At 48.5% G+C, this 24,278-nt stretch overlaps 2 protein-coding genes across 4 annotated transcripts; one reads left to right on the top strand and one right to left on the bottom strand.

Moving 5' to 3' along the window:
• Positions 1 to 643: 643 nt before the first annotated feature.
• On the top strand, positions 644 to 9,312 carry PMEL (premelanosome protein; the record flags this gene model as incomplete). Its single annotated transcript, XM_079714952.1, has 10 exons — positions 644 to 719; positions 3,835 to 3,981; positions 4,785 to 4,919; positions 5,302 to 5,463; positions 5,716 to 6,747; positions 7,494 to 7,610; positions 7,848 to 7,932; positions 8,043 to 8,248; positions 8,351 to 8,438; positions 9,062 to 9,312. 10 exons carry the CDS (start codon positions 644 to 646, stop codon positions 9,201 to 9,203), a joined length of 2,190 nt encoding a protein of 729 aa, XP_079571078.1. The 3' UTR covers positions 9,204 to 9,312.
• Positions 9,313 to 9,397: 85 nt separating this feature from the next.
• DGKA (diacylglycerol kinase alpha) lies at positions 9,398 to 23,863 on the bottom strand (the record flags this gene model as incomplete). 3 transcript variants are annotated; one of them, XM_079714851.1, is made up of 23 exons in its annotated part: positions 9,398 to 9,743; positions 10,018 to 10,078; positions 10,270 to 10,390; positions 10,506 to 10,704; positions 10,983 to 11,073; positions 11,307 to 11,371; positions 11,638 to 11,798; positions 18,178 to 18,267; positions 18,359 to 18,444; positions 18,856 to 18,930; positions 19,237 to 19,310; positions 19,514 to 19,597; positions 19,772 to 19,870; positions 20,066 to 20,185; positions 20,321 to 20,409; positions 21,025 to 21,139; positions 21,253 to 21,372; positions 21,572 to 21,646; positions 22,005 to 22,054; positions 22,510 to 22,584; positions 22,835 to 22,967; positions 23,290 to 23,363; positions 23,785 to 23,863. In XM_079714851.1, 23 exons carry the CDS (start codon positions 23,846 to 23,848, stop codon positions 9,660 to 9,662), a joined length of 2,205 nt encoding a protein of 734 aa, XP_079570977.1. In that variant the 3' UTR covers positions 9,398 to 9,659. The 3 variants fall into 3 exon arrangements, with proteins under 3 accessions (XP_079570977.1, XP_079570978.1, XP_079570979.1); XM_079714852.1 differs by having other exon boundaries at positions 21,572 to 21,622; positions 23,785 to 23,848; XM_079714853.1 differs by lacking the exon at positions 18,856 to 18,930 and having other exon boundaries at positions 23,785 to 23,848.
• Positions 23,864 to 24,278: the final 415 nt, after the last annotated feature.

Raw genomic sequence — 24,278 nt, 5'->3', positions numbered from 1 at the left:
GGCTGAACACCTTTTTCCAAGTATCTGATTTGGGATCGAGTTTCCTACTTGTGTCCTGAGTCTATAGGGATTTCCTGATCTCTAATTCGCCGTTTTCACCACCCCTAGGAAAATGTGTATTGACCTAAGATTGAATGCCACCTGGTCCAGGGAGCCTCCTCTGAAAGCAGGAATTTGGGAATCTCATTGTAAGGGTCTCCCGGGCCTCGGAGGAGTCGTTACCTCCGTCTCTCAGCCTACCCCGATACTGTCTCTCTTTGAGTTTGGATACAGGGTCACTGCTTCTACAGTCTTTCTGAGAGGTTCCTGGTTTGACTCAAAATAAATTGATCCACTCTCCCATGATGAATTGTGTGTGTCCGGTACGTGTTTTGTTTTGTAGCTGCCCTTCAGTCAGTTCTTTCCACGGGGGAATGGAGTGCTTTAAGATGAGCGTGACCCTGTGAAACCAGAAACTGTCACTGAGTAACGGGATGTCCAGGGACAAGGATCCCTCCTCAGTTCTGCCTTTCTCAGGTCCTCCTGCTCCTCCCAGGCCTCCCCTGAAGGGAGAGGGGGAAGGGCTATGCAAATGAGCATCCGTTTCTTATATAGGGGCTTGTCCTACGCCCCAGCGCCTTTGGTTGCTGGAAAGAAGAACAGGATGGATCTGGTGCTGAGAAAATGCCTTCTCCATGTGGCTGTGGTGGGTGCTCTTCTGGTTGTGGGGGCCACAGAAGGTGAGTGTGGGGTGTGTGGACATGAGCAAGTGTGAATTTGGGGTTGCACACCTGCTCTGGTTTTCCCCTCCCTAATGGGAGATAACCGGCAATGCTTCGGGCATCTCCCACCCATTTGATTTAGTGAGGACATGGGCAACTGAGCTCCCTCCCCACATGAAGATTTGGGACTCAGCCTAAAAATAAGTCCATCTGCTTGGAAAGGCAAGAGAATAGTGGGTCTTTGTGGCCCTAATTCTGAGACCCCCTGGGCAGTGAGCTGGAGCGGGGGCTCCAAGGGAGTAAAATGAGTGGGAGACTCTTAGGCAATGTCTCAGGCACTTGGGATAGGGTATTTAAAGTGAGGAGCAAGAGAATGTAATGGATAGAGGGTAAAGAGGCACCACATCCCCTCTTTGGGATGGGCATAGGCGAACACAGCCCAGGCTTTTGTTCTGGGGCTGGGAGAGACAGGCAGAGGGGTCTCAGCTGAGCATCACATGAAAGAGCTCTGGGGGATTGGGGCCTCGTGACAGGAGCAAGGGGTGGGGGAGGTGGTGGTGAGAGGGTCTGGAATGTCCCGTGCTGCTCTGAGGAGGGAGGGTTGGGAGTGGAGAAAGAATGGGGCATCTTATAATTCTCTTGCTCTCATGGTGGGATGCTCAGTGGGATGATTCCAGATCCTCCCCCAGCAGAATCAACCAGGTTTCTGGTACATATTAGAAATGGAGTGAGGATAGTCTCTGCTGTGCTGAAATATCTGCATCATATTCCAGTGCCCCCCTTTCTCTAGATCCCTGGTCTCACAAACTTCTAGGAATTTCTCCTTGATCTTACTTCCCTCATTCATGGGGCAGTTTCAAGTCTTTTTCTTTCTTTTTTTTTTTTTTTTTTTTGCGGTACGCGGGCCTCTCACTGCTGTGGCCTCTCCCGTTGCAGAGCACAGGCTCCGGACGCACAGGCTCAGCGGCCATGGCTCACGGCCCCAGCCGCTCCGCGGCACGTGGGATCTTCCCGGACCCGGGCACGAGCCCGTGTCCCCTGCATCGGCAGGCGGACTCTCAACCACTGCGCCACCAGGGAAGCCCTCAAGTCTTTTTCTTTTACTACGTTCCTTATTGTACTCTGGAAACATTCTGTTCATACGTGTCCACCTGAGGCTCTTAAAATATTGTGCTTACTTTTTGGATCCTGATTTTTAAAATCATAAGAAGACATTTTTAGATATTCATGAAATTTTGTATAGACTGGTTTCAATAATTTTGTCTAGTGTGAACTAGCATTGTGTTTATTCAAGAAAATATTTTTTACAGATACATACTGAATTTGTATGGTTTTAAATAACATTATGTCTGGGATTTGCTTGTGGATGCTTTAGCCAGGGACTTCCCTGGTGGTCCAGTGGTAAAGAATCCACCTTCCAATGCAGGGGTCACGGGTTAGATCCCTGGTCGGGGAATTAAGATCCCACATGCCGCAGAGCAACTAAACCTTCATACCACAACTACTGAGCTCGTGCGCCTCAAGGAGAGAGTCCGCGTGCCGCAAACTACAGAGCCCATGCGCTCCGGAGCTCCCGCATCCTGGAGCCCACGCACCACAACTAGAGAGGAAAACCCACACGCGACAACTAGAGAGAAGCCCGCACGCTGCAACAAAAGATCCCACATGTTGCAACTAAGACCTGATACAGCCAAAAAAAATAAAGGAAGGGGGCTTCCCTAGTGGCGCAGTGGTTGAGAGTCCGCCTGCCGATTTAGGAGACATGGGTTCGTGCCCCGGTCCGGGAAGATCCCACATGCCGCGGAGCGGCTGGGCCCGTGAGCCATGGCCGCTGAGCCTGCGCGTCCGGAGCCCGTGCTCCGCAACAGGAGAGGCCGCAACAGTGAGAGGCCCGCGTACCGCAAAAAAAATAAAAATAAAAATAAATGTAATAATAATAAAATAAATAAAGGAAAGAATGAAAGAAAAGTACAGCATTAAAAATGAATACTCTAAAAAAGAAAATTAAATGCTTTAACCAAAAAACAAACCAATAACAAAGGATCGATAATGCAAATGTGGCAAAATGTTGATAGTTGTTGGATCTGGGTGAGGCATGTGGAGAGCCATCATATCCCTTTCTTTCAGACCTCTCTCTTGGTCAGTTATAATAATTTTGTTTGTCCCCACTCCCAATTTCTACCTGCCTCTGGTCCATCCTCCTCACTGCTTGCTGAAGTGATCCTTCTAAAACACAGATCTGATCATATTCAAAAAGTTTTGAAGGGTAAATTTTATGGTATGTGAATTATATCTCAATACAACAAACAAAATCTTCTGAGGTGGACTTGCCTACAGGATAAAGGCCAAACTCCTTCGCCTGGCACTCAAAGCCCCCACCCCATCTTCTTGGCCTCATCTCTCATGGTGTACATCAACCGCATTGCTAGTGGTCCCCTATCATGCCATGTGCTTCCATGCTTCCATGCATCTGCTCATGCTGGGCCTTCTGCCTAGAATGCTTTATGCCACAGGTCAACTCCTCATTGGGTCCTTCCCAGTCTACCAGAGTGGAATTAATCTGTTTATTCTGTCATTTTGTTGTACATTGTGCATGTTTATTATGGCTCATATTAAGCAGTGCCTTGAATTATAGTAATTTATGTATATGTCTATTTCATATACTTTAACCTGAATCTCTTTAGGACCATTTCTTTTTCATTTCTTAAGTTCTTTGCACCTAGCACAGTGCCTGGTACATGGTGGGTATTGGGTAAATTAAAATGCACTTTGAATGTGAGAATGAGTGACGTGACATGGGACACTGTGGCCCCCTGAGAAGGGAGTAATGACCTGAGGGTCCTCATTATACCTTCCTTTTAGGACCCAGAGACCGGGACTGGCTTGGTGTCTCAAGGCAGCTCAGAACTAAAGCATGGAACAGGCAGCTATATCCAGAGTGGACAGAAAGCCAGGGGCCTGACTGCTGGAGAGGTAGGAACCTGGCAATTTCTGGGGAGGGTATGGCGGGAATGGGGTGGGGAGAGGAGAGGAGCAAGAACTGGGTTGAATGTAGGTTGAGAAGACAGGAAGGGGAAAGGCATATGGGGAGGGGAAGCCAAGGAGTCCCAGCTAACGCAGCTGCCCTTTCCAGGTGGCCAGGTATCTCTGAAGGTCAGCAATGATGGGCCTACGCTGCTTGGGGCAAACACCTCCTTCTCTATTGCCCTGCACTTCCCTGAAAGCCAGAAGGTGCTGTCAGATGGGCAGGTCATCTGGGCCAACAACACCATCATTAACGGTGGGTACCACTCCACTCCAGGTCTCATTCCCAGGGCTCAGCTCATGCCCCTTCTCCTTCTTGTTCTTTTTAAAAACAAATTATATATGTAATTAGATTAGAAAACACAGATAAAGCACAAAGAAAAAAAAATTGTAGTACCCAAAATGGGGGACAGAAGACCCAGTGGATATAGAAGTTGGACTTGGATTTAAACCTGTTACCAGTATGTGACCCTGGGCAAGTCACTTAATTGTTTTGTGCTTCCATTCCCTTAATCTGTAGAATAGGGATGATACTACTTTAAAAGGTTGTTGTAAGGATTAAAATGTGATAATATATAAAGAATTTAGCATAATGCCTGCCCTAGCCTACAGTAAAGGCTCAATAAATGTTAGCTGGTGCTGTTATTTTTACTTTTATCCCACTAGCCAGAGCAAATCTTTCTAAACATTTTGATGCATTTCCAATCTCTTTCTCTCCAATCTCTATGTATATACTTACATAGGTATCTTTTTGTTTGTTTGTTTTTTGGCCGCTCAACATGGAGGATCTTAGTTCCCTGACCAGGGATTGAACCCATGCCCCCTGCATTGGAAGAGTGGAGTCTTTTAACCACTGGACCACCAGGGAAGTCTCTACATAGGAATCTTTAATTATAGTTTCCATTCGCCCCACTACCACCCACAGTGGGTTATATCAAGGAGAATATATTTTGTAGCTAGGGAGTATTCCCAGAGCCCTGCTCTGGGAGCCATGTTAAAGGTTTTGGTGTATAATAAGGAATGCCAGGGTTTGAGGTTGACTTTGTATCTTCCTTTCAGGGAGCCAGGTGTGGGGAGGACAGCCAGTGTATCCCCAAGAACCTGATGATACCTGCATCTTCCCCGATGGGAGGGCCTGCCCATCTGGCCCTTCACCTCAGAGAAGAAGCTTTGTTTATGTCTGGAAGACCTGGGGTGAGAGACTCCCTTCTCTGGCCTGTCACCCACACTTGGATTCATCTCTTCCTACCTGATCCCTTTGCTTTTGGTCCCACCCCTAAACTCTGTGAGTTTCCCTAATCTTCACCTCCCCATGACTCCTTCTTCTTCCACAGCACGTAGCTAATTCTATTATACTTCTTTCTGGGAACCCTTCTCCAATTACAGTCCCATCCCATGGAACCCCTCGTTAGGACTCCTTTCCTGCCCCCGTATACAAGCTTCCAAACACCCTCTGAAATAAGCATCCTCTCAATACATCTCCTGACCTTCCTTCTCTGGTGCCCTGACTCTAACCCTTCCCCAGCCCCCTTTGACCAGTAACCCCCTTCTCTACTCTTCTTTCCAAAAACCTCAGGCCAATACTGGCAAGTTCTGGGGGGCCCAGTGTCTGGACTGAGCATTGGGACAGGCAAGGCAGTGCTGGGCACACACATCATGGAAGTGACTGTCTACCACCGCCGGGGGTCCCAGAGCTACGTATCCCTCGCTCACTCCCGCTCAGCCTTCACCATTACTGGTAAGGACTTAGGAAGGGACAAGGCCAGTCTCAGGGCAGGAGGAGGTGGGGAAGCTTGGCTGGGCAGGAAAGGGGAAAGAGGAAATGGTGTGTAGGGGCATCTCATACGGGCAAAGCCAGAAAGACATGGGCAGAGGAATGTGGGGCTTGGAGCCAGTGAAGGGCCAGGCAGCTTGGGGTTAGAGGATGTGGCTGTGAAAGAAGAAGCTGTGGCCCAGACCTGGTTCTCACCTTTTCTGGCTCCAATCTCAGACCAGGTGCCCTTCTCTGTGAGCGTGTCTCGGCTGCAGGCCTTGGATGGAGCGAACAAGCACTTCCTGAGAAAGCAACCTCTGACCTTTGCCCTCCGGCTCCATGACCCCAGTGGCTATTTGGCTGGGGCTGACCTCTCCTACACCTGGGACTTTGGAGACAGTACTGGGACCCTGATCTCTCGGGCACTTGTGGTCACTCACACTTACCTAGAGTGTGGCCCAGTCACTGCACAGGTGGTGCTACAGGCTGCCATTCCTCTCACCTCCTGTGGCTCCTCCCCAGTTCCAGGCACCACAGCTGGGCATATGCCAACTGCCGAGGCCCCTGGCACTACAGCTGGCCAAGTGCCTACTGCAGAAGTCGTGGGCACTACACCTGCTCAGGTGCCAACTGTAGAGCCCTCTGGAACCACAGCTGTGCAAGTGCCAACTGCAGAGGGCACAGGTACCACAGCTGGCCAAGTGCCTACTGCAGAAGTCATGGGCACTACACCTGCTCGGGTGCCGAGTGCAGAGCCCTCTGGAACCACAGCTGTGCAAGTACCAACTGCAGAGGGCACAGGTACCACAGCTGGCCAAGTGCCTACTGCCGAAGTCGTGGGCACTACACCTGCTCAGGTGCCAACTGCAGAGTCCTCTGGAACCACAGCTGTGCAAGTGCCAACTGCAGAGGGCACAGGTACCACAGCTGGCCAAGTGCCTACTGCCGAAGTCGTGGGCACTACACCTGCTCGGGTGCCAACTGCAGAGCCCTCTGGAACCACAGCTGTGCAAGTGCCAACTGCAGAGGGCACAGGTACCACACCTGAGCAGGTACTAACCTCAGAAGTCATAAGTACCACACCTGCAGAGATGCCAACTGCAGAGGCCATAGGTACGACACCTAAAGTGTCAACTGCAGAACCCTCTGGAACCACAGTTGCACAGGTAACAACTACAGAGCTGGTGGAGACCACAGCTGGAGAGTTACCCACCCCTGAGCCTGACAGTCCAGATGCCAGCCCATTCTTGTCTACAGAAGGTATTACAGGTAAGAGGGCCAGTATGAATGAGGTTCATTGAGGTGGGGGCATTTGTCACAGCTCTAAAGACCTGAGACTTACTCTGGATCCAGATGTTACCCAATCCTTAGCTTACCAGTGGAGTCCCTTCAGAGTCTTCACTGGTTTTAAAGCCCCCCAAGTCCCTCTTAAAGGCATGGAAGAGATCCAGAGTTCAGGAAACCAGGGTCTTCTCCTAGGCCATGGGGAGAGAGCTTGTTGCTCCTCTGTCTCTGAAAAGAGCTGTTCCCTAAAGTGAAGGTCAGGGAGCAGTCTGTGATCATTTACATAATACTTATATCTCATTTTCTGATTAAGTGTAAATGCATAGAAATCTTTCCCAGTTTCTGACACCATTTCCCACCTCTGGATTCCCATCCCAAAGTAGGTTTACCTGGAATTGTGGTAGAAACACTGAAAAGGGAGGAATAAGATAGTGACACTGTAATGAGTTAACATACGCCAAGTCTAACCCAGGACCTGGCACAGTGTGGGGTGTGATAAACATTTAGAATTTTTAAAACTCCAGCTCTACCCCTAACTGTGACTCTGGGGCAGTCATCTCTCCTTCTGGGCCTCAGTTTCCTTATCTATGAAATGAGATTTCCCAGCTCTTGCCTGATTCCAAGCCTGGATCCAGTAGCTCTGGCTCTACCTGGAAAAATGCCTGCTTGGCCTCTGTTTCCAGGTGACTCATTTGTCTCATGACTTTGCCTCTTCAATCCTTTCCTGCCAGGCTCCCAGAGCCCCCTGCTGGATGACAGAGCCACCTTAATCCTGGTGAAGCGACAAGTCCCCCTGGATTGTGTTCTGTATCGATATGGCTCCTTTTCCCTCACCCTGGACATCATCCGTGAGTCTTGCCTACTTTGGGAGCTGGTGGAGGGAAGGCGTGTGCTGCTTAGGGCTGCCCAGTGGAAGCACACCCTGGAAGGAGTTACTCACCTGAACAAGAATACCCAAATCCCAGGGTTTTCATTTGAAGGCATGAGGATGGGATTGGGGAGGTAGCCCGAGGACCTTCCTGTCCGTGGGCCTTTGGGGAGGACAGGTAGAGGAGTCCCAGACTTAAAACCTTGCAACTTTGCAGAGGGCATTGAGAGTGCTGAGATCCTGCAGGCTGTGCCATCCAGTGAAGGAGATGCATTTGAGCTGACTGTGTCTTGCCAAGGCGGGTGAGTGTCCCACTGGTTGCCCCGAGAACTCTTGGGTTGACGGCTACCCTGCTCTCTGGTGTCTAGTGTTCCTTCCCAGACTCCCTGACATAAGCTGACATCTCTCCCAGGCTACCCAAGGAGGCCTGCATGGACATCTCATCGCCAGGGTGCCAGCCCCCTGCCCAGCGGCTGTGTCAGCCTGTGCCATCCAGCCCAGACTGCCAGCTGGTTTTGCACCAGGTACTGAAGGGCGGCTCGGGGACCTACTGCCTCAATGTGTCTTTGGCTGATGCCAATAGCCTGGCAATGGTCAGTACCCAGCTTGTCATGCCTGGTAGGTACTTGGACAAGAGGTAGGATGAAGAAGGGGAGTAGTAGAGGATATCTGACAGGAAGCAGATGCTGACTGTAGCTATGTCTGGGATTCTGCCTGTAGGTCAAGAAGCAGGCTTCGGGCAGGCTCCCCTGTTCTTGGGCATCTTGCTGGTATTGATGGCTTTGCTGCTCGCATCTCTGATATACAGGTGAGAGCCCCACCATGCTGCTCACACCCCCTTATCCCTTAGCACCACCGCTCATTCTTCCTCAAGGCAAGAAGGAACCACCACCCTCTTCGAGAAAGCATAGTGTCCAGGAAAGAGCCCAGATTTGGAAGTTAAACAGGTCTAGGCTGCAGTCTTGCTGGTGGGATCTTGGGGAAGTAGCTTAACCTTTCTGAGCCTCTGAAAGGTAGGAAAACTGATACCTGCCCTGTGAGGCTGTTGTCAGGATTCTAGACAATGTGGGTAAAGCACCTGGTTCTGAAGCAAGAGTGCAATAAATGATGATCTTGATGATTTTTGTTATGAATAATATCAAGAGTGGAGAAGGCTGGGTGAAGTGAGTTCTCCACCTGCATGAAGGGCAAATCCCTAGGTCTGGGGTGCCAAGGGCCTCAAAGCAGGGAAGCTTGTAGGGTGAGAGGGGAATGGACAGAGGTTACCACAGAAATAAGAGAGGATGAACTCTGTTAGTGAGAAGGAGGGGAAGGAGCCAGGATCAAGGCCAAGGAAACCTGGGATATGATTTATCCCCTTCGTTGGAGAAACACAAACAGGCTGCCATTGACTACCGCTAACCAGTATCCCTGCTTTTCTCCCAATATCAGGAGAAGACGTACGAAGCAGGGCTCAGCTCTCCCCCTTCCCCAGCTGCCACCCGGCAGAACCCAGTGGCTACGTCTGCCCTGGGTCTTCCGCTCTTGCCCCATTGGTGAGAGCAGCCCCCTCCTCAGTGGGCAGCAGGTCTGAGTACTCTCACGTGATGTCATGATTTACCCAGTGTGGACAGCAATGCCTATCTTTTCTCCAGTCTTCCCTTGGAAACTATCATTGCCTGAAATAAAGACTCAGAACCTGGTGCTGTTATTTCCTTACTTCTGGGAGAATCTATGTCAATAAAGGAGTGGAGGTATAAAGGAAGGAGGTGTACCACTTACTTAACAGATATCCCAGTGGGAAAAAAAGTCATTTTATTCAGATGAGGCACTTTCAATGTATTGTTTGTGACATGTGTGTGTATGTGTGTGTGTGCACATGTGCATGGGGAATAGTGGAGGTGGTGCAGGATAATAAATACTGTGAGGGTGAAGGAACACTCCCCTGAGCTGGCAGGGGGGTTTGGCAGCAATATACAGAGCCTAGGGACTAGAGCCCAGGGACAAGGAGGTGGGTTCAAGGCTGGCTTGGAGGCTGAGATGTCCCCCCTCAGCATAAGAAGCCAAAGAAATTGGAGGAGCGGGGGGGTGGGCCCACGAGCATGGGCATCTGGTTCCTGTGGGTAATCTTGATCTGGAAAGGAAGGAGGCGCATTCAGAGATAAGACCTAGTGCCTTGGGGCTGGAGAAGCAGAGATTTTGGGGAAAATCTGTAGGGTTCAGGGTGGTTTGCCAGGGTCCTAAAGAGGCCATGGTAGGAAGGCCAGGGGCTGAGAAATCAGGATTTGGGAGGAAGGGTGCACAGGGGAACTTGAGGCCTCAGCAGGAAGTAAAGAAGCTGTGGAATGGAAATTTAGGATCCACGGAGCCTGGGGGTTCAGTTTTTGGCAGGCATAGGCAATACTCACTGTACAGGGTGTCTGCATCCAGGGTTCTCCATCAATTTGCATGGGGAGGGTTTTTGTGGTGCTGTGTGAGGTCAAGGCAGATTGGTGGCAATTTCTTTATCAACCGAGTACCAAAACTCTGTTCTTAGGTTGGCCTTGAGACCCTTTGTTACTGAGGAAGGTCTGGTACAGTCCCTCCCCACCATTCCCATACCCTTCTGCTTTCCTGGCCCCACTCCTCCCCTCAGAGCCCCCAGCTTGAGTTTTCCTTACTGGAAGGTGATCTCAGAGCACTTGGCTAGCCGATGTCCAGCATTCTTGAGCTTGGTATAGATCTGGCCCATCTCAATTGCACCCTCCAGCCCTACTACTTCCAGCCGCTTGTCGCTTAGGTCTGGTGGGGTGGGAAGTAGAGAGACAGGTTTTGTAGAAGCAGGGCTCCTCCAAAGAGAGTCACACCTTCTCCTTAGGCCCTCCCCCCACTCAGCTCCCAAGGCTGCTCCTCTTACCTGGTACACAGGTTTTCAGGATATCAGGATCGGTGATCACTTTGGCTGTAGCACCTAAGGCCTGGTTGATCCCATGGATATCGCTGTGCGGTCTCTTGGTGTCACCCCAGAGATTGGAGCCGCCATGCGTGCTCGGGATGTTCAGAACTGCGATGCCTTCTAGGGACAGGTTGCTCAGATCCAGTGGTTTCCCACAGATCTGAGGGGAGGAGAGCACAGATCCTTGCCTCACGGCATCACGATGGACGTGACCGCTCCCTAAATAACACACTGGGAAGACTAGGATTTGGAGGTTTGCAAGAGGTGGAGGGAAGTAGGGACTGGTGTATCTTAAGAACTTGGGAAATTGGGATTAGAGAGCGGGGAGGTCAAAGTATAGGTTCAAGAATATGAGAAGTTCCTGAGGGCTCCTGTGGAGGGAGAAATTAAGATATAAGGGGCTAAAAAGGATGTGGGGTTGGCTCTCATCACACCCACCTCAACTGTCAAAGATTCCTCCAGCTTTTTGCACGTTGAGAAGATGGATTCAGAAGTGGCAAATTCGAAGTACCATAGCTTGTTCTTCATTCTGTGTCGGCCCCAACACCAGGCCCAGGACGGAGGGGACAAATTACACAGTGCTGGCAGAGGTGGGCTAAGTGACAGGGAAGGGCATCAACCTCCCAACTGCAGTCCCGTGGGGAACGGGGAAGCTTGGTTGAGGGGCTTCCTAGAGGTGTCACTGCCCAAGCACTGAGTCAAACTTGGCCACCACGTGGTCCCTGCCACTGTGTATGCCCACACCCACCCCCTTTCCCTCACCTGCTGTTGAACTTCTCAGGATATTTCTCCCGCATGATGTGAAATCGGTGAGCAATAGAGGCATCCTGGGGAGTCCAGGGCATATGAGATCAGAGGCCGCCTTGTTCCTCAGCACAGAACCCTCTCTCTCTTTAACTCTCCAGTTTGGGAGTGAAACGTCCCACATTCCTTTTTTTTTTTCGTCCCACATTCTTTTCTTGCAACTCACACCACTCCTGATTACCCTGTGTCACAGCTCCTTTACCCTCTACCTTCCTTTTCTGCCCTCCTCCAGCCTCTGCCTGCTTAACCCCCACTTCCTCCCGTCCCCCCCATGCCCCACTCCACTGACCACACCGATGGAGAAGTAGTTATTGATGATTTGAAAGGGGACTGGGTCACTCTTTTCTTCAGTTTGTTGGGGTATCACCTCCACAGACCATCGATCCATGTGTACCACCTTACTCGTCTCTAAATCCTTGAGGATCTTCCCCAGATTCTGTCCCTCATACCCTAAGGATGGTATGAAGACAGGTTAGCACTGAACCCCAGGTCCCAGACGGACCTCCTCTCAGCTCCCAGATCCACAGATTACCAGGGATCCTCTGCCCTGGTTCTGCAGATCCTCCAAGCCCTAAGCAGTGAAAGGGGAGGGTGTTCAGTCATGGCTCCCATGGACCAATCTTAAGGTCAGACTCTTACTGACCCTTTTCTCCACACTGTCACTGTCATGGAGGGTGAAAGTTCCCAATGTGTGTGTGCATCTAACAATAACGCCAAAGTTCATTTGGAAGAGTAAAGAAAACAGCCAGGAAAATGAAAAGTGCTGAAAAAGATAAGTGATGAATGGGAATAATCTCTCTCTTTCTCTGACGCTTCCTCTCCCCATTCTACCAGAGAGAACACAGTATAAAACAAGGGTATCAAAACAGGGTAATAACTGGTACAGTGACTGGAATAAAAAGTTCAATAGTAAAGAACAGAGTGCCCAGAAATAGACTCAAGTATATGTGGGAATTTAGTATATCATAACATTTTAAATAAACGGAGAAAGAAAGATTATTCAGTAAATGGTACTGGATGTAGAAGTCACCCCTTACACTAAAATAAATTCAAGATGGGTCAAAGAATTTAAATGTAAGCAGAATTTGTACTAGCAGAAAACATGAGTGAATGTTTTATAATCTTTGAGCGGAAAAGGCCTTTCTAAAGCATAATACAAAACTCAGAGCCAAACAAGAAAAAGACTGATAAATACAATTATATGAAAATTAAAAACTTCTGAAATCAAACAGAAGTAAAGCAAATATATTTGGAATTTTCAAAATTGCCACAAAGTAAACAGAAATAGTTCTGACAGGGCTTCCCTGGTGGCGCAGTGGTTGAGAGTCTGCCTGCCGATGCAGGGGACACGGGTTCATGCCCCAGTCCAGGAAGATCCCACATGCCACAGAGCGGTTAGGCCTGTGAGCCATGGCCGCTGAGCCTGTGCGTCCGGAGCCTGTGCGTCCGGAGCCTGTGCTCCGCAATGGGAGAGGCCACAACAGTGAGAGGCCCGCGTACCACAAAAAAAAAAAAAAAAAAGAAATAGTTCTGACAAAAAATAAAAAGACCTAACCAAGCAAACAAACAACTTCTGTACAGTTAAATAAACACACACCTAAATAAAAGACAAACTGGGAAAAAATATCTGCAGCACACATAACAGACTAACGTCTCGAACATTCAAAAAGTGCTTACAAATCACTATATTTAAAAAGTCAGGGGGACTTCCCTGGTGGCGCAGTGGTTAAGAATTTGCCTGCCAATGCAGGGGACACAGGTTCGAGCCCTGGTTCGGGAAGATCCCACATGCCGCGGAGCAACTAAGCCCGTGCACCACAACTATTGAGCCTGTGCTCTTAGCCCATGAGCCACAACTGCTGAGCCTACTGAAGCCCATGCGCCTAGAGCCTGTGCTCTGCAACAAGAGAAGCCACCACAATGAGAAGCCCGTGCACTGCAATGAGTGGCCCCTGCTTGCCACAACTAGAGAAAGCCCGCGTGCAGCAACAAAGACCCAACGCAGCCAAAAATAAATAAATTTAATTTAAAAAAATAACATTAAAAAAAATGTAGGGACTTCCTTGGTGGTCCAGTGGTAAAGAATCCGCCTTCCAATGCAGGGGACACGGGTTCAATCTCTGGTCTGGGAACTAAGATCCCACATGCCACGGGGCAACTAAGCCTGAGCACAGCTACTGAGCTCGTGCGCCTCAACTACAGAGCCCACGTGGTCTGGAACCCATGCACCACAGCAAGAGAGAGAAAACCCGCAGGCCACAACTAGAGAGAAACCCGCGCGCTGCAACGAGCGCCGAGAGGAAAGATCCCACATGCTGCAACGAAGACCGGAGGCAGCCAAATAAATAAATATTTTTTAAAAAGTCAGTAGAAAAATGGGCAAATAACTCAAGCCAATCACAGAAGAAATACAAATGGCCAATATTCATATTAAAGATGCTCAATATTACTAATAGTTAAAAGAATCGTAAATTAAAATTGTAAATTAGTTAACTTTTTGTGCCTATCAGATTGACAAACTATGAAGAGACTGAGAAAACCAAACGCTAATGGGATTATGAATAAACTGGCACTTTCATTTGCTGTTAGTTGGAGCATAAATTGGTATTTCATTTTTTGGAAGACAATTTGGCAACTTTTACCAAAATGTTATCAAATTTTATCAAAACATATTCTCTGACACAGCAATTCCACTTTTAGGAATTTCTCCTACAGAAACAAAAGTCCACAGAAATGGATGTATAAGGATTTTTGCTGAGGTACTCTGTAAAACAGCAAAAAACTAAATGTCCACCAGGAGGGGAAGGTTATATAAATTATGCCAAATCCATGCTATGAAATAATGTGCAGCTATTGAAATCAGAATGAAATCTCTATGTAGTATCATGGAAAGTTCTCCAAGACATATTCAATGAAAAAAGAAGTCCCAGGACAATGTGTGTAGTATGATCCTATTTATGTTTGTTTAAAAGTTATGTGTGTGTGTGAAAACAGAAAAATGAGTGCAAATAGGAAACAGTAGGTTATCTCTGGGGAGGAAAATGGAATTTGGTGAGGGGGTAGGGAAGAGGAAACCTGTATGTGAAGACTCACACATTTTACTTTTTAAAACCTTTCACAGTGAAAATGTACTGATGCATTACTTGTGTAATTTTTTAACAATAAAATAACTAGTAAAATGTTTATACTCTTTGAGCCAGCAATTCCACTCCTAGAAATCTCTTCTAGAGAAATTCTCACATCTGTGTGCAGAGATAGACTGCAGTATGGTGTGTAATCAAAAACTGAATGCTACCCAAATGTCTATCAATATGGGACTAGTTAGGGAATTCCCTGGAGGTCCAGTGGTTAAGACTCCACGCTTCCACTGCAGGGGGCACGGATTCAACTCCTGGCTGGGGAACTAAAAGCCCACATTCTGCGTGGTGAAGCAAAAAAAAAAGAAAAGAAAAGAAAAGAAAAATGTCTTCACTTCCTCACATTCCATCAATGGTTCAACCCGCTATAATTTGCCTTTCTCCATACCACCCTGCTGAAACTCTTTTGGCAAAGATTGCCAGTGATTCCTGCCAAAACCAATAGTATATCTTTAGCTCTCATTTTAACACATGAAACTCCTCACTCAGCCTCTAAAATACCACTAAAGTTACAGAGGACCTGTTCTGTTTTTTCTTAGTCTCTGTGGTAAGCAAAACAATGGCCTTTCAGAGATGTGCACAACCTAATCTCCAGAATCTGTGCATATGTTGCCTTAAATGGCGAAAGAGACTATGCAGATGTGATTAAATTAAGGATTTTAAGATGAGGAGATTATCCTGGATTATCTGGCTGGGCCCTATGTAATCACAGGGCTCCTAATAAGTGAAAGAAGGCTACAAGAAAGAAGAGTCATGGAAGGAGATTTGACAACGGAAGCAGAGCTTGGAAGGATAACACTGTTGGTTGGAAGGGGGGCGGATATGAGCCAAGGAATGCAGGTAGCCTCTAGTAACTGGAAAAGACAAGGCAAGGGATTCTCCCCTAGAGCCTCTAGAAAAACTACAGCCCTGCCAGCATCTTGATTTTAGCGCAGTGGAAATGATTTTGGATTTGTGCCCTCAAGAACTGTTAAGATAATACATTCGTGTTGTTTTAAGGCACCATGGTGATTTGTTACAGCAGCAAGAGGACACTAATACAGACTCCTTTAATAATTCATCTTCTTCTGTTCAACCCTTAAATAGGGTGTTTACCAGGATCTGGCTGTCCTTATCCACTTTCTCTTCTTACCTCTTTCCCTGAGTAACTCATCTACTCTGAGGATGTCAATTACCTCCTAGGAGTTGACTTTCAAACACATATCTTCAGCCTTGACTTCTCTCCTAAATTCCTAACATCAATTTCTGACTACCCACCACACATCTCCACCTAGGTGCTCCACTGATACCTTAACTCAATACATCCAAAACCAAATCTATCTTTCTTCCTTAAACTGGTCCTCCTCCTATATTCCCTATTTTTATTTATTTATTTATTTTATTTATTTATTTATTTATTTTTGGCTGAGTTGGGTCTTCGTTGCTGCGCGCGGGCTTTCTCTAGTTGTGGCGAGCGAGGGCTACTCTTCGTTGCAGTGCGTCGGCTTCTCATTGTGGTGGCTTCTCTTGTTACGGAGCATGGGCTCTAGGCCCGCAGGCTTCAGTAGTTGTGGCACGTGGGCTCCATAGTTGTGCCTCATGGGCTCTAGAGCGCAGGCTCTGTAGTTGTGGTGAACGGGCTTAGCTGCTCCGCAGCATGTGGGATCTTCCCGGACCAGGGATCGAACCCGTGTCCCCTGCATTGGCAGGCAGATTCTCAACCACTGAGCCACCAGGGAAGCCCTATGTTCCCTATTTTAATAAATGGTATCCCCATCTGCTCAGTCCACAAACTTAGAAAATGTCTTAGACTTGTTTTTACCCCTTCCTCCACATCCATTAGTTACCAAGTATTGTGGCTTCTACACCATAACTCCAGTGGTGCTGCCTTTGCTTTTTGTGCTCATCATCTCTTGACTAGACTATTGCAATCGAGGTCCTGCCTTCTTCCTCCAATCCATCCTCCACAGAGCTCCCATAGCAGTATTCCTTCCATCAATCCCCCTTCGAATCTTAGGATTTTTTTCAATATCAACACAAGTTTTCATTAGTGCTGTATTTATGTCATTATTTTCATGATTCAGATGGAATTAGCAGAAACTGCTATGAGAGTCTCATTTGCAAAACACAAAGTGAAGACTCAAAGTTAATGATTTCAAAGTGTCTAATACTGTTAATGAAAACAAAGTCAGATGTTGAGGATTTAAGCATGCCTCCCCCCCAAATGGTCATATGTTTACATACAAGATTTAAATTATATTATACAGAGATACTTCTCCTATCTGGAATAATATTTTATATAAAAGTAATTTTTATTATATACAAACTAAAATTTATATATATAAAGTATTATATATGCATACACACACACACACACACACACCTATTTTTTCTTTTAGTTACATCTTTCATGAGTTCCAGAGCCCCCCATGGTTTAGGGATTGCACATTCAAATGCCTCAGAGGCTAGAAACGTAAAGTGAATGACTGGCAGGGAGGTAAGAGGATTGTGGTGAATTGAAGGATACATGACCCACTTCTTAGAAATAACCAAGGTCAAAAAAATTCAAAACACTGCAAGACAAACAATACAAAACACTACACATCATTTCTGTGGGCTGTCAGTTTTCAAACTCTGGCAGGATGAAGTTAAAAACTCCTCACCACAGCATTCATGACCCTCCATTTTCTGGACCCTGCTCAGTTCAGTCCTCCCTCTTCTCATTGCCCACTGTGCACCCTATGTCCCAGTCACAATGAATGACTCGCTTTCCAAAATGCACCATCATGTTGTTTGGTGACTCCTCTGGGCTTACACAACTTCTTCCACCTAGAATACTTTTTGCTCTCCTTAGCAGCCTCCTATTCCATAATCTCCTGTAAGATCTCAGAGCTGGACTCTGAATCCAAGAGCCTTAATTCCAAGACAACTTCCTCAATTCCAGGACAATTTCAATCTGCCCCACACTGACCTCTTTATCTACCAATTACATCTTTCAAACTTTCTCTTTGAAGGGAAAAAGAGACTAGAAATGGGAGAGCAGCTAGGAGACTGTTGCAATAGACATGGGAAAAATTATGAATGAATGAATGACCCCTGATTACAGCTGACCCTTGAATAACGTGGGGGTTAATATAAGTGTATAACTTATAGTTGGCCCTCCGTATCCACTGTTTCTCCACATCTGCGGATTCAACCAACCATGGACTGTGTAGTTCTGTAGTATTTACTACTGAAAAATATCCTCAGTAAGTGGACCAGTGCAGTTCAAGACCATGCTGTTCAAGGGTCAACTGTAATTGGTTGAATAAATGAATGAATCATGGCCAAGCTCCCTGCTAGCTCCATCACTCAGCATCTGGCTTAGCTCTTATACAACCTTCCTTATTCCCACATTGTTCTCTCTACCTCCATATTCTTTGATTCTGAGCCCTAAGACTTGGGAGAAACAGAAGGATATTTTTAGGTTTATAGGGAAGAGGACTGTCACCCTTGACCCTTCTAGGTTCAGACTGTGATCCTTGACCCTTCAAGTCTTTGCTGCATCCAGAGCTCTCTTCCTTTGGGACAATCCACTTTGGGACCCACCCATCTGTGCCTCTCTTTTCCGTCAAGGCTTTTTCTTCACCAGATGCCTAAATGCCTTCTCTGTGTGCCTTTCCCTACCTACCCAACTCCCCCATTACCCAGCAAAACAATTTCTAACCACTTACCTCCTCCCCATCTTAGGCAACGAGCCAGATCATTTCCAGTGCCCAGGGGCAACACAGCAACAGGAGGCACAACAGGCAAGTTGGCTTTGTCTGTGGAGGCAGGTAAGGAGATGGATGAAGGGAGTTAGCTCTGGAAGGCCACTGCCCCTGGGCCCAGCCCGGAGCCGCTCCCTGCACTGACCAATGGTCTCTAGAATCCAGCCTACTGTGCCATCTCCTCCACACACCAAAACCCGGTAATCAGGAACATCTCTGAAGAATCTGAGCCTGAGACAAAAGGTGAGAGAGAAGATGAGGAAGGATAACTGGACTGAGGCTACCCAACTCTTGGACAGGCAGAGTAAGTACTTCTTGTCTCTCATTCCTTATAACACCCTTCCCCTTTGTCAAACGACTTGTTTCTATTAAGGGTAGAGAAAAAGTACAATGGGGAAATCTTATAGCCACTCCTTAGTGGTGAGGGAGAAACTGATATCTCCATTCTTTGAGGGCAGAACAGAGATGAGCTGGAGAATTCAGAGGTAGGGATACCCAGCAAAAGCAGCATTCTGAAGTCTGGTTTCTTGGGCTTCCCCTGGCCCTCCCCACCCAACAGGCACTCTTTCCTGCTCTCTTCCAACATACACAGATAGGCAGACACACACAAACCCTGCGATACAACCCCTAACCTATACTCACCCTGGCTCGGGACCATCCTTTAGGAGGTTGAACACCTGTCGAGGGTTTAGTAGATACTGGAATTTCCAAAGCACCCTGTGTGGGGAAAAAGGAAAGCTCATGGCAGGGCATGGCATGGATATTCTGTACTCCACTCTCTCTCTCTCTTTTTTTTTTTTTTGGCTGTGCCGCGCAGCATGCAGGATCTTAGTTTCCCCACCAGGGATGGAACCCCCGCCCCCTGCAGTGGAAGCATGGAGTCCTAACCATCGGACCGCCAGGGAAGTCCCTGTACTCCACTCTCTTGATGTCCTCAAGGTATGTCCCCTGCATACACACAGATTCCCAACCTCTGTCCATCTTCCCTCTCTATTTTACAAGACCTAGTAGAGCTCTTCTCACCTCTCCCCTTGCTTCCCACCACTCTTGGGGTTGACAAAGACCAGAAGTGGGTGGGTGTTAGAAACAGGGTCAATCTGCATTGAGGGAAGAAAACAAGGATAAGGAAAGCAGGATTTTGTCAGAGTTAAGATGGGTCCCGGAGACAGGAGCAGAGGGCTGGCATTCCCCCCAGGTGGCTTTCCCCTCCCCCAGGGAGCAGGAACCAGTCCCCAGGTTTCCCACCTCATTCCCTCCCATGAGGTCCCCACCATGAATCCCAAGCCTCTCAGCCCTGTACCCGCAGTGCCTCAGAGGTGCTCAAATTTAAATCATCCACAGTCTTCTGGTTTGTTTTGCTAATTTTACGCTCCTGTCCAGAGGCCTAGGAAGGGAAGGAGGCAGAAGGAAGGAAAACTGGATTGTGTGAATCCATAAACAGATGAGAGTCTGACTTGAATCCTAAAAATATAGGCTCTCTGCTCTAAATGGCATTGTGTGCGTGTGTGAATTGGGGAAGCACTCCTGTCCCCTCCCAGCCGCTGTCCAGGGGTCTCACAAGGACGCTGGGATAGATGGAAGATGGACGCAGGATGTGATCGCGGAGCAGCCCACAGTCACACTCGTGGCCCATGGCTGGCAGGCAGTCGTCATGGATCTGAAAGACAAGGCAGGCACGGAGAGATTGTGGAGGGAACCCCGTCACCTCTCAGCTTGGGGTCTGCTACTGAAAGAGAGCCCTTGGGAGTAGGGCAACCAAGGGTGTAAGGGAGATGTGCCGGAGGGGGCCGGCAGAGAGGGCAGCTTAGGGAGGGGCCCAAAGCAAGGCTGGAGGGATAGCTCCCGGACTGACCTCTAGGTGGCACCACACACAATGCAGCCCAACCAGACTGTGGTAGATCCGGATCTTTTTCTGACAGCGGTCGCAGCGTCCGGATTCACAGCCTCCTCGCACCCACACATGTGATTGGACCTTGGGGAGAAAGGCAAACTCTTGTCTGAAAGGGTCTGAGCAGGGACTCGGGAAGGCCTGAGGGCAGCAATGGGCCAAGAGCCAGGACCAGGGCCAGGATGTGGGTGGTGATCCGGTGGGCGTGGGGTCACTCACACCAATGTCCTTCCGAGACTTGGCATAGGTGCTGACTTCACAGGGCAGGGCCTTCATGGCACACTGGTCGTGAACGACGTATTTACAGACTGGGCAAGAGTGAAGAAGGTCAAAAAAAAAAAAAAAAAAAAGAGTGAAGAAGGTCAGAGGCTTAGCTGCAGCCCCTCTACCCTATTTCTTCCTTACCTGGAGGTGAGACAGCATCACTCACTGAAACATGGCATATAACCCCTTGCTGTGAGGGTGTGGTACAGAACTCAGGTTTGGGCTGGGGGCTCACCTCCAAGACCTGTGCCTTTTGCTCACTCTTCCCCCTAAAAGAGCAATTGCTACTGCATGCCCAACCCCACTCCATTCATGTGTCAGGAACTGAGCTGGATGATGTAAAGGAGGCCCAGATATAACAGCAACAATAACAACAACAACAATAATAATACCTAATTTTTATTGCAGACTTAATAGTATGTACACGCACTACATGAAGCACTTTTCTTGCATCAAACTTATTTAATGCTCACAATTACCTCATTCGCAGTTGAAGAAACTAAGGCTTAAAGAAGTTATGTGGCTTTCCCAAGGTCACATAACCAGTCACTGGCAGAGCCCAGGATTCAAAGCCAGGTCTCTCTAAGTTCAGAGCGCCGTGTTCCCACAGATAGCTGGGCTGCCCCTCTGTTCCCACACTCCCAGGCCCCATCACTCACGGTTACAGGTCAGCCCCTGTTTGCCAAGACCAATGCTCGACTCGCACAGGTTGCAGTAGACTGGTCGGGGGAACCTCTTGGGTCTCCACATGTGCTGCCCATTGTCCTTCAGGGTCTGGGAGGGCACAACAGATGCTGGGGAATGTCTAAGCCCTTAGAGTGCCAACCTCTAGCAAGTACAACCCAAGGCAACTGTTTTGCCCATCCTCACAAGTCTCTCCTACTCACCATCTCCAGACCCAGTAGCACTAGCAGTGGCACGGTGGTGGCCCCAGCCCGGAGCCACTCAGCTAGGGAGACAGAGCCACTTCCATCATAGTCAATCTCTTTCATCATCTCCTGAAGAATCTGAGCAGAGAATGTGGGAAGGCTGACTTCTGGTGTGAGTAACCCCTCAGATCTGACACTTCTCCACTGCCCCCTAGGACAGCCAGCCTAGCCATCCTAGCCAAGGGCACCAGGCTGCCTGTCAGAGATGGGGTGAGGTAGATAAAGGTCTCACTAGGGAGCAGGTATAACAAGGGACATGCAGGAAGAATTGCCTTACCGGCCTCAGCTCAGACACCTCCCAATCCAGGTATTCAGCCACTCGCATCATCTGTATGATGATTTTGTCCACTTCCTGAGGGTCGAGAGGGTAAGAGTCACCGCCATATCCTGCCTCACTACCACCATCCAAACCCTCCTCTAGAAATCAGGGTTCCTGAGTTCCACCCACAGACCCCCTCTCATTCTCAGGTGTCTCTGCCAAGTAAATGAATGTCTACGTGTCTGTGTTTGCAAGGGAGCCCCCAAGTCGTGTCTCCAGCATCCTCTATTGGGGTCAAGAGCTTGGGACCTACTCTCAGATTTAGTCCTAAAAGACTCAGCTTCTCCCTCTAGCTTCCTCTGCTTCTTAAGATCCTGGAAGAGTTGGGAGGGGGGGGCACAGACAAATGGACACATATTCCCTTGCCCAGCATACAGGTCCCCCAACTCACTGAGCTGTCCAGGATCCCATTTCTGTCCGTGTCGTACAGCTTGAAGGTGACTGTGGGGTGTTTTAGGGGGCCAGGGTCAGTTTGTGAGGGATACCCAAAGAATTCATAACAGAATACAGGGGAAACAAAGAGATAAGGAGAGACTTTTTGGATGAAGGGCCCAGGACTTGGGGCTGGGACTGAGATGGGAGACAAAAAGAGAGGGGAAACAGGTCTGGATTCCACCCTTGGTGAACCTGATAGGCGAGACAATACACACCCCCCACATCCCATCCCGGGTCCCCCGTATGAAAATATACAAGACGTGGGAACTAGGGTGACTATGGTGGATGGCGTTAGGTATAAGGAGTCTGGGGAAACAGAGGAAATGGGTCCATTCTCTGGCCCCACCTTTGTCTGGCCTGTCAGCCTTTAGGAATCCTGAAAAATGAGGGAAGGAAGGCTGGGGAATACCCTCTCTCCCTTCACCTTTCCTTCCCTCTCCCAGTCCAGAATGGTAACTCACACTCTAGCTTGTCTTCTGGCCGGCCACCCTCCAGAAGGGAAAAGTAGCAGGAGACATCACTGAGACACACCACATCTGGTTACAGAAAGTACAGCAGACCTGAGGTTGGGGCTCCCTCCAGTCTGGCTCTTCTCTTTTCCTTTGTTCCAACTCTTCCCTTTAACTTTCCTCCCTCTGGCTCCTAGGCAAGCCTGGCTACCCTCTACCTCTCCCTCCCACCACCCTGCCCCCAACATGTGACTCAATTCAACTCTCACCCCAAGACCCACACTTAATTTGACTTTTCTTCAGGAGGCCCAGCCCAGTCCCACCTACGTGACCATACCTTCTTTTACAGTCTCTTCTAAGCAGTAACTAGTCTGGAAGGATTGAAACAGTGCCAGGCTTAGGGGACTGGGAACATTATCCACTTCCAGATAGATTTTCAGGAATTGCTGGAATCCTTCGTACCCAATGGCCTATGATGAGAGCAAGCATTACCCTGGAGAGATCTGCAGGATGGGAGTTGGGGACTGAATTGGGAGTGGTGGGGACAGTGACAATAAGTGCAGAGTTGAGAAGCATCCAAGGCAGGAGTATGGTTTATTGGGCTAAGTCCTGAGTTACTAGAATCTCTTGTTTTGTCCTAAAGCAATAGTTGCAGTAACAATGGATGCTGGGGAGAGAGGATAGCAAGGGTTGGGCCCAGAATAATCCCTGGAAGTTGGGCATCCCAATGGAGGAGCAAAAACAAAGGTGGGAGGAGTTGGTGAAGGAGAGGATTTCCCAGCTGCCACTCACATCTCCTTGGAGATATTCAGCCATTTCACCATCCTCAAAGAGCTTTAGGACATCACTGACCTTTCTGGTGGAGTCTAGGATGTGAAGAGAGTGAAGAGAGCATTAGTCTGGTTCAGCTCTCCCTGCCCTCTGCCACAGTCCCCCCCCAGACATCCAACAGGAAAGAAGATTCCAGTGAGATGAAAAAGAAATTCCAAGAAGAAACACAGAAGTACAGAGAGAAAAACATTTCATATCCTCCAAAGTGGTTGCCCTCTTTATCTCTCTTCTCTGAGATTTGGTGCAGGCAGTCAAGATTCAGAGAAGGTGGGTAGAGAGCTAAGACCACGGGCATCTTCCTTTTTCCCTCCCTTCCTGCTCCCAGCCAGGCATATCTCAGGAGCATCCTGTCTCAAGGCCACTGGGGAAAAGAGGGGGAACTGGGGGGAATGAGGAGGAGGAGGTATTGTCTAAGGGCAAGGTTTCCAGGACTGAATGACTGAGAGGAAGACTCACATTCCATGTATTTTTGCAGCTGGGCAAAATCACTGGGGCTTATTAGGCCCCTCTCCTTGGCCATCTTTCTTTTTTTCTTAAGGATGGACACGAAGGCAGCTTGGTAGTAGTACTTCTGGCTCCTGGAACTCTGCTTACAAGGGTAGCTCTGGAGGAAGATGACAAGAACATGTGGCAGGACTGGCCAGCTGTCTGGGTCTCTTTGCTTCTGTACACGCTGTTCATTTTCCACTCCTACTACTATTTCTGTTCTTTTCTTGTCTCTGAGTCCCTCCCTAAGTCTCTTCCTTTCCCTGTGTTCCTCTCCTCTGTCTCTCCCTGACAGTGTCTGTCCTCTGTCTCTGTTTCTCTGACTCATCCCTGACTTTCTCTCCAACATTTCTGTATCCTTCTCCAGCTCTTTGATTTCTTCCCCAATCTGTCTTGACTCATCTCTGACCATCCCTCACCTCCCTGCCCCCCAACCCTCTTTCCCAGGCTATACGCGTCTCTGT

Source organism: Hyperoodon ampullatus (genome assembly GCF_949752795.1).
Source record: "Hyperoodon ampullatus genome assembly, chromosome: 11".
Taxonomy (NCBI): Eukaryota; Metazoa; Chordata; class Mammalia; order Artiodactyla; family Ziphiidae; genus Hyperoodon; species Hyperoodon ampullatus.
This window is presented reverse-complemented; position numbering and strand designations above follow the sequence as displayed.